Raw genomic sequence first — 8,345 nt, forward strand, 5'->3', positions numbered from 1 at the left:
CACCGTCGCAAGGGATAGACGTAAGGAATAGCAGAAGATATTTCTACTGGGATTGTGGTCGACAAGGAATTCGCACCATCGACTGTTGCCGTAATACGCGGCCGGGAAACGGACCGAGTCCTCGCGTCGCGCGGAATACGACGGGGACCAGCGAGTCAGGGAACCTCCAGTAACCGCACCCCTCAGATTACAAGACGGAAAGATAGTGGCTACAGTAAAAGTTGGAGGACAGACTAGGCTTGCCACGATAGACACCGGAGCGTCCCGCAGTTTCGTAAGTCAAGAGTTTGCCGATGCGGTCGGCGAACCACATCAATTCAAAGAAATTCGAACCCAGATAAGTCTTGCCGATAACTCGAGGATAGAAGTGTCAAAATTATTCATAGCCAGGATCACACTAGTACAGGATCTCCTCGAGGTACCATTACTTGTCATGCCATCCATGCTGGAACCCTTGATTTTAGGATTAGACTTCCTCAGTAGTATAGGAACGACGCTGCGCTGCGGAACAGCAGAGCTGCGGCTATCACCAAGCCCCAATCCGGTTGAGCTGCGAAGCATGGGCTGCGACAAGGAAAGACGGGTAACAACACCCCTTGAGGACAACTACAACGAACCTATCACCAACCGATCCCACGCGATCACCAGAACCAGGTCACGACAATGAACCAGGGAAGCCTGTCATACACCAGGAACGTGCAGAACCAGCACCCACGAACGGATCGGCACCATCCGTATCACCAGGACCCACAGACACACAGAAGTCCAAATCGCACATGACAAAACAAACACAAGAGAAAGGGACCTTGAATCCCCGGAGTCAACCAGCACGGATTACAGAGACAGAACCACCTCGGCGACCAGACGCGCAGAAGGCAGTGGAACCAAGCCACAACGTTGAAACCATGACAGAAGACACGGATACAGTATCACAGAAACCACAACAGTTAATCGAAGAACAGGAACGGCAGATACAAAACTTTCTTAGCATCCAGCTCAAGAAGTTCGAGGGAATGACGGGCGTAGCAACTATAGCCCAACATAGAATCACCATGCGAGATGACAAACCGTGTAAGCAGAGATACTTTCCCAAGAATCCTGCCATGCAGGAGGTCATTAACCAACAGGTGGACGCCCTACTCGAGCAAGGGTGTATAGAACCTTTCTAGCAGCCCGCACAGCGCTCCTTTGGTGCTGGTGCGGAAAAAGACGGGACAGTGGCGCATGTGCGTTGACTACTGTCAGCTTAACGCCCGATCAATTCCTGACGCATACCCCCTGCCTAGAATAAATCATATTCTAGAGAGACTCAGGAACGCGAAGTATATCTCAACATTGGATCTTCGCAATGATTATTGGCAAATACCAATGGCGCCAGACAGCCGGGAAAGCACCGCTTTCACAGTACCGGGGAGAGGACTTTATCAGTGGCGAGTCATGCCTTTCGGCTTGCACTCCGCCCCCGCTACTTTTCAGCGTGCGTTAGACAGCGTGATTGGCCCGGATATGGAGCCGCACGCCTTCGCCTATCTAGACGACATAATTGTCATCGGGGCTACGTTAGAAGAGCACATGGATAATCTCTGTCGTGTCTTTGAGCGGCTCAGAGGAGCCAACTTGCGTATCAACCAAGAGAAATGCTCTTTCTTTCAGCAGAGACTAACGTACTTAGGACATGTCATTAGTAATCAAGGCATCCATACATACCCAGAGAAAGTCGCCGCTGTGCGAAAGCTGAACCCGCCGGAAAATATCCGAGAATTACGACGTTGTTTAGGGATGGCCTCCTGGTACCGGAGATTTGTACCCAACTTTGCATCAGTGGTTCAACCAATGACCAACCTACTGAGAGAACCAGAAGTGGACCTGGGGAAAGGAACAGAACTCCGCATTCGAGAAAATGACTCTTCAAACCGATGCTAGCAATTACGGACAAGGCGGTTGTGGGAACCTGCATCGAAGAGCGAGGGCGATGGCGGGAGCAGCGACGTCAGCGCCGACGTCAACGATTGATTTATTATCTCTCTATTATGTTCTAGTAGTGTGACACGTACGATCGATGGACCAGCATCGCCGGTCCGCAAATAAAGTGTAAAATACATAAACCAAATAATATATATATTTGTTGTAACAGGGAGTGATTCTTGGGTCATTACATTGGCGACGAGGTAAAACTATAAACTAAACAAAAAAAAACAAGAGCAATAACCAATATTTAAATTAAAGATGTACATATGTACATATATTTGCAAGACGAAATTTCGTGATATTGCGGTACTTGGTACAAATGCATGTGTCGTTTTCTTTTTCTTTCTCTCTCTCTCTTCCTGTGTTCTACTTGTTCTTCTGCTCTTATTGTGCCCTACCACTGCCAACATACGATAAATGCGCACGTTGAGGGTGGTAAGTTAAACGATGATAATCATGATAAAAAGAAATCATGATAATGAGCGAAAGACCAACTTCTAATGAAGAGAGAGTGCAGAGAGAGTTGATCACAATTCAAAATAACTTAAGCCTAATTAAGAGAGTGACTGAGTAACAGTTGGTTGCAAGTCAAGAGAACCATAAAAAAAAAGAAGAGAAAAAGAACAGAGACACATAAGCGTAATTAAAAGAGTGACTGAGTAACAGTTGGTTGCAAGTCAAAAGAATCTTTAATGGAAAAAATTAAATAAATAAAATTCTAACTGGGCAACAGTACGTTGCAAGTTGAAAGAAAAAAAAACCCTATTAAACAGAGAAATAGTCTGTTTGTACAGAGGCAGTTAGCCTTGTAATAAACTGACATGGTCAGAGGCAGTTTGCCGAAATAATGAATAAATGAAATTTTGGTTTTCGTTTCACTTGCAGGATTCGCAAGGAAAGGAAAATGGGTGAAAATATACTCAAACCTTTCCTGTGTGATACCATTGAAAAATCACTGCTACGAAACGAGTGGGAAAGATGGTTTCGCGCATTTCAAATATATATCGATGCTGAAGAGATTGAAACTCCTACCAGGAAACGAAATAAGTTGCTTCACTTGGGAGGCGTGCAACTGCAAACTGTTGCTTTCTCCTTACCCGATGCTCTGGTAGACCCGGATAACGACAAAGAAGTCGACGTATTTTTGGTGCTGGTGGAAAAGCTAAATGATTATTTCTCACCGAAACAAAACTCAACCTTCGAACGGCATATGTTTAGGAACCTTTCGCCTTTGGAAGGTGAGAGTTTTGCAAAATTTACGATTCGGTTACGTCAGCAGATGCAGAAATGCAATTTCGGATCCACTAAGGCCGAAATTGAAGAGATCTGTTTAAAAGATAAAATCATGGACTCCTGGACTTCGCTGGAATTGAAGAAAAAGCTACTGGAGAAAGAGCATACCTTGACTGAAGTAATCGAAGCTTGTAGAGTAGAGGAAGAAATTATTAAGCAATCACAAGTGATGATTTATAAGGCGGAAAGAGAAACAATAAATAAAATATCATTCCGGAAACCGAGCAAGAGTACAGAATGCGGTAGATGTGGTCGAATGGGTCACTCTGACGATAACTTGACCTGCCCGGCGCGGAAAGTTAAATGCAACAAATGCTTGCGGTTCGGGCATTTCGCCCGCAAGTGCAGAACGAATCTCAAACGCCAATCCACACAGCCAAACAACGATGGCATAAAGCGATCACGGATAAATGTGCGGCAAGTGCAAGATGAATGCGCTCCTTCCGGAACGAAACCGACCAAGGAAGAATGTTTCCGAATTTGCAGCGATGATGATGAAAATGATGAACTGATAGAGTGTTCAATAGGAGGGCAGCTTGTCCCCCTTATCATCGACTCAGGCTCGCGTTTTAATCTGATTTGCCAAGCTGACTGGTTATCAATGAAGTCAAACAAAGCCGTTGTCTTCAACATCAGATCCAACTCGGAGAGACAATTTCGGGGTTATGCTTCAAACCAATTGCTTAATGTAATTTGTGTATTCGAGGCTCCCATATCAACAGGCTCAGGAAAAGAGATCATTGCTTCATTTTATGTGATTGAAAATGGAAAACAATCGTTACTGGGCCGGGAAACAGCGATCAAACTGAACGTCTTAGCATTGGGATTACAGGTCAGCCGAGCTGAGTGCATTACTCCATTTCCCAAGTGGAAAGGAGTAACAGTCAAGTTATTAATTGACCCTAGCATCAGGCCCATACAACAGCCAATGAGACGCATACCGGCTGCCATCGAAGCTAAGGTACTGTCCAAACTGGAAGAGGCTCTAAGCAGTGACATAATAGAGCCAGTGGTCGGTCACAGCCCTTGGATCTCGCCTATCGTAATAGCTTTTAAAGAAAATGGCGACATACGGTTGTGTTTGGATATGCGGATGGCCAATCGAGCGGTGATGAGGGAACACTACCCACTGCCTACTTTTGAATCGTTTATGACAAAGTTGAAGGATGCTACACACTTTTCAAGGCTCGATTTGAAAGATGCATATCATCAATTAGAACTGGATGAGGCAAGCCGACAGATAACAACATTTATAACTCCAAGGGGTTTGTTCCGCTACAAACGATTAATGTTTGGAATAAATTCAGCCCCCGAGATATTCCAACGACGGCTTGAGGAGTTATTGGCACCATGCCGCAACGTTCTCAATTATATAGATGATGTCATCATTTTTGGATCAAATGAAGATGAGCATGACGAGACCGTCAGAAAAGTTCGGGCAATATTCAAGAATAATAATGTGGTACTGAATGACTCAAAATGCATTTGGAAAACACACCGGTTAAGATTTTTAGGCCACATTCTATCAGACAAGGGTATCAGTGTCGATCCCGAAAAAGTGGATGTCATCACTTCATTCCGAGACCCGAGAAATAAGGAGGAGACGAGAAGCTTCCTAGGTCTGGTCACTTACGTCGGGAAGTTTATTCCGGATTTAGCCAATCGCACAGAACCATTGAGGAAATTGTTGGGAAAAGACACCAAATTTGTCTGGGGCCCCAAAGAGAAAGAAGCGTTCAACGATTTGAAAACTCGCCTGGCTGAAATACCCAGTCTTTCATACTTCAATATAAAACATCGAACACGTCTGATTGCTGATGCAAGCCCGGTGGCGCTGGGAGCAGTACTGCTACAATTCACAAAAGATTGCGAACCCCAGATCATTTCTTTTGCCAGCCGAAGTTTGACTGATGTGGAGAAGCGGTACTCACAAACCGAAAAAGAAAGTTTGGCGCTGGTATGGGCGGTAGAAAAATTTCATTACTACTTAGCCGGCTTAGAGTTTGAGTTGGTTACCGACCACAAGCCGCTCGAGACAATATTTAAGCCAACATCAAAACCACCAGCTCGCATCGAAAGGTGGCTTCTGCGTCTACAGACTTATAAATTCAAAGTTATTTATAAAGCTGGGAAGGAAAACATCTCAGACACTTTGTCTCGTCTGTGTAATTTATCATCGACAAAGGATTTCGAGTCAAGAGCCGAATATAGCATTTTTCGTATACTGGAGAGCTCAATCCCTATGTCAATGAGCATATCGGAGATAGCAGAGAAAAGCATCCTTGATGAAGAAATTGTGGATGCCATTACTTGCCTGCAAGATGATTCATGGACTTCCGCCGCATCAAATAACCTCTACCCGTTCCGATTCGAGCTTTCCACAATCGGGAACATCCTACTGAGGGGAAACCGTTTAATCATTCCGACTTCGCTGCGGGAAAAGGTGCTAGAGCTAGCCCACGAAGGCCATCCAGGCGAATCCGCAATGAAGCGTCGGCTACGCTCCAAGGTCTGGTGGCCTGGCATAGATCGTGCGGCTGAAAAGTTTGTAAAGTCCTGCAGAGATTGCCTTCTAGTCTCGCAAGCAAACAATCCAGCACCAATGAGTAGGACACCGTTTCAAACGGGTCCTTGGATATGCGTGGCTTCCGATTTATTGGGTCCCTTGCCAAATGGCGAATTCCTACTCGTTTTCATTGATTATTACTCGCGATACATTGAGTTTAAATTCCTGCGTTCTATAACATCAACGACCATTATCGATGTAATGAAAGAAATTTTCTGCAGACTTGGTTTTCCCAAATACTTACGGACGGACAATGGACGGCAGTACATCAGTAGCGAGTTTAAAGAATATTGCAAAGTTTGTGGCATAGAGCAGATTAGAACTCCGCCTTACTGGCCTCAGGCAAATGGTGAGGTTGAAAATATAAACAAATTACTAGTGAAGCGTTTAAAGATCGCATATCAACACAAAAATAACTACAAAGAGGAGATACAGAAATTTGTGTTGATGTACAACGTAACCCCACATAGTAGTACAGGTTCTGCTCCTACGCAGTTAATGTTTAACAGGCTGATCCGTGATAAGATGCCAGGGATTCAGGATTTGGGCGCGGAAGTATTAGACTCAGCAGAACGAGACCAAGACTGCGTTGCAAAACAGAAGGGGAAAGAATCAGCTGATAAAAAGAGAGGGGCGAAGGAAATTGATATAGGAGTAGGTGACAAGGTCCTAATAAAAAATGTTGTGTTCCCACATAAGCTAACACCAAACTTCGACCCTACCGAATACGATGTTCTAGAGAGGAAAGGAAACATAGCAATAGTGTCAAGAGATGGTAGACGTTTAACCAGGAATATTAGCCATTTAAAGAAGATACCAATAAGGAGCCCGTCGGACAGTAGCTCCGATCCTGGTTCTTTTCCACAGGTACAGGTGACTCCACCAGAAGAGTTGACAAACACAGAACAATCGGAACACCAGCCAGCACAGACAGCCGGGATGGAACCACCAAGCTTGGACCAAGGATTGAAATTAAAGCTGATAAAAAAAGGAGGGATGTGGGAACCTGCATCGAAGAGCGAGGGCGATGGCGGGAGCAGCGACGTCAGCGCCGACGTCAACGATTGGTTTATTATCTCTCTATTATGTTCTAGTAGTGTGACACGTACGATCGATGGACCAGCATCGCCGGTCCGCAAATAAAGTGTAAAATACATAAACCAAATAATATATATATTTGTTGTAACAGGGAGTGATTCTTGGGTCATTACAGCGGTGTTTTAACCCAGACCATCAACGGACAGGAACGAGTGATAGCCTACGTGAGCCGTAAACTAGACGCGGCCGAGCTTAACTACTCCCCAATGGAAAAGGAATGTTTGGCAATCGTCTGGGGAATTCGCAAGCTCAGATGTTATCTCGAAGGTTATTGTTTCAACGTAATCACCGATCACTTAGCGCTTAAGTGGCTGAACCATATAGAGAACCCCACGGGAAGAATCGCCAGATGGGCGCTTGAGCTAAAACAATATCAATACGATGTATTTTTCTCTTTTCAAGCGAACGGTCGTGTTTTTTTGTGCGCTCCGAATTTTTTATTTTTTGATACAACCAGCGGTGGTTCTCTTCTTAAATTTGAATATTTAATTGTTTAAATACCTTTGTGTTCGAAACCGTTCGCTTCGCGGGTGAATTTTTGTGCATATTGTGTTTATTTAGCGATTTAATTTTGTCTTACTGACTTTCTTTTGTGCTTCGTCCGTCAACAGTAGTGTTGTTGTAACAAGTGCATGCACATAAACTGTCCCCGCTCTTCCGCTCTCTCACTCTCCCGCTCTCTCGCTCTTCCGCTCTTCTTTTTTTGGACTAACAAACTCGAAAGTTCTAAGCGTGCAATTTATACGCTCTTGCGGTACATTTGAGTTGCTCGCTTAAAAATTTCGATTTCATTTTCATCTTGGCACAGTGGTCCCTAATCTAATAAACATGGACTCTTACCATTTCTGTTTGAAAAAACCTGCCTTCAGGTAATAAAGCCTGAGCAGGGCAAACTCACTTGTTGGCTTTGTGATAGGATGGTGCACACTAAGTGCGCTGGATTCACAGGGCGGACAAGTGACGATTTAAGTAAAGGCCTTGGTTTGCAGTTCTGCTGCGAAGCTTGTCGCGAAGTTGCGAAGGAAATGAAGTCCTTCATGAGCCAATCCAAAGGCGGCCTGAAGGGACTGATCGCTAGTTTTGGCATAGCTAGAGATAGTTTTGCCAGGGCTGGTGATCTACTCTTAGCGCTGGACTCGCAGTTTAATAGCCTTAAGCTATTAGAGGAGTCCCCGAAGCGCAAGAAGGCTGCTGGTGGTAGGCCTGAGGGAATCGTCCCGCAACTCCGAAGCGACCGGCAGAACTCCTCTGCGGATGAGCAGCCGACTTTAGCAACCCCTCAAATGTTGCTAAGATCGGCAGCCAAAAAAGATTCGGACCCCGATCAATCCACAGTGGAGTGTAGACCAACGCCTCTAAAAAGTTCCGATTTGTCCGAAGGTGGTTCTCAAAATGTAATTCCACCTAACCAACCAAATAT

General features: G+C 44.9%; 1 protein-coding gene across 1 annotated transcript; it reads left to right on the top strand.

Moving 5' to 3' along the window:
- Positions 1-905: 905 nt before the first annotated feature.
- On the top strand, positions 906-6,970 carry LOC122319715 (uncharacterized protein K02A2.6-like). The gene is made up of 3 exons (XM_043207719.1): positions 906-1,150; positions 2,854-3,206; positions 3,984-6,970. The coding sequence occupies exons 1-3, from the start codon at positions 906-908 to the stop codon at positions 6,968-6,970; spliced, it is 3,585 nt and encodes a 1,194-aa protein (XP_043063654.1).
- Positions 6,971-8,345: the final 1,375 nt, after the last annotated feature.

This window comes from Drosophila ficusphila, unplaced genomic scaffold (assembly GCF_018152265.1).
Source record: "Drosophila ficusphila isolate 14025-0441.05 unplaced genomic scaffold, ASM1815226v1 contig_1, whole genome shotgun sequence".
Lineage (NCBI taxonomy): Eukaryota > Metazoa > Arthropoda > Insecta > Diptera > Drosophilidae > Drosophila > Drosophila ficusphila.

What these genes read in the sequence shown, in the direction of transcription:
- LOC122319715 (XM_043207719.1), top strand. Translation starts at nt 906, where the DNA reads ATGACAGAAGACACGGATACAGTATCACAGAAACCACAACAGTTAATC. An exon ending in GACGCCCTACTCGAGCAAGG is followed by an intron (nt 1,151 to 2,853) that starts GTGTATAGAACC and finishes TTTCACTTGCAG; the next exon opens with GATTCGCAAGGAAAGGAAAA. An exon ending in GAACCTTTCGCCTTTGGAAG is followed by an intron (nt 3,207 to 3,983) that starts GTGAGAGTTTTG and finishes CCATATCAACAG; the next exon opens with GCTCAGGAAAAGAGATCATT.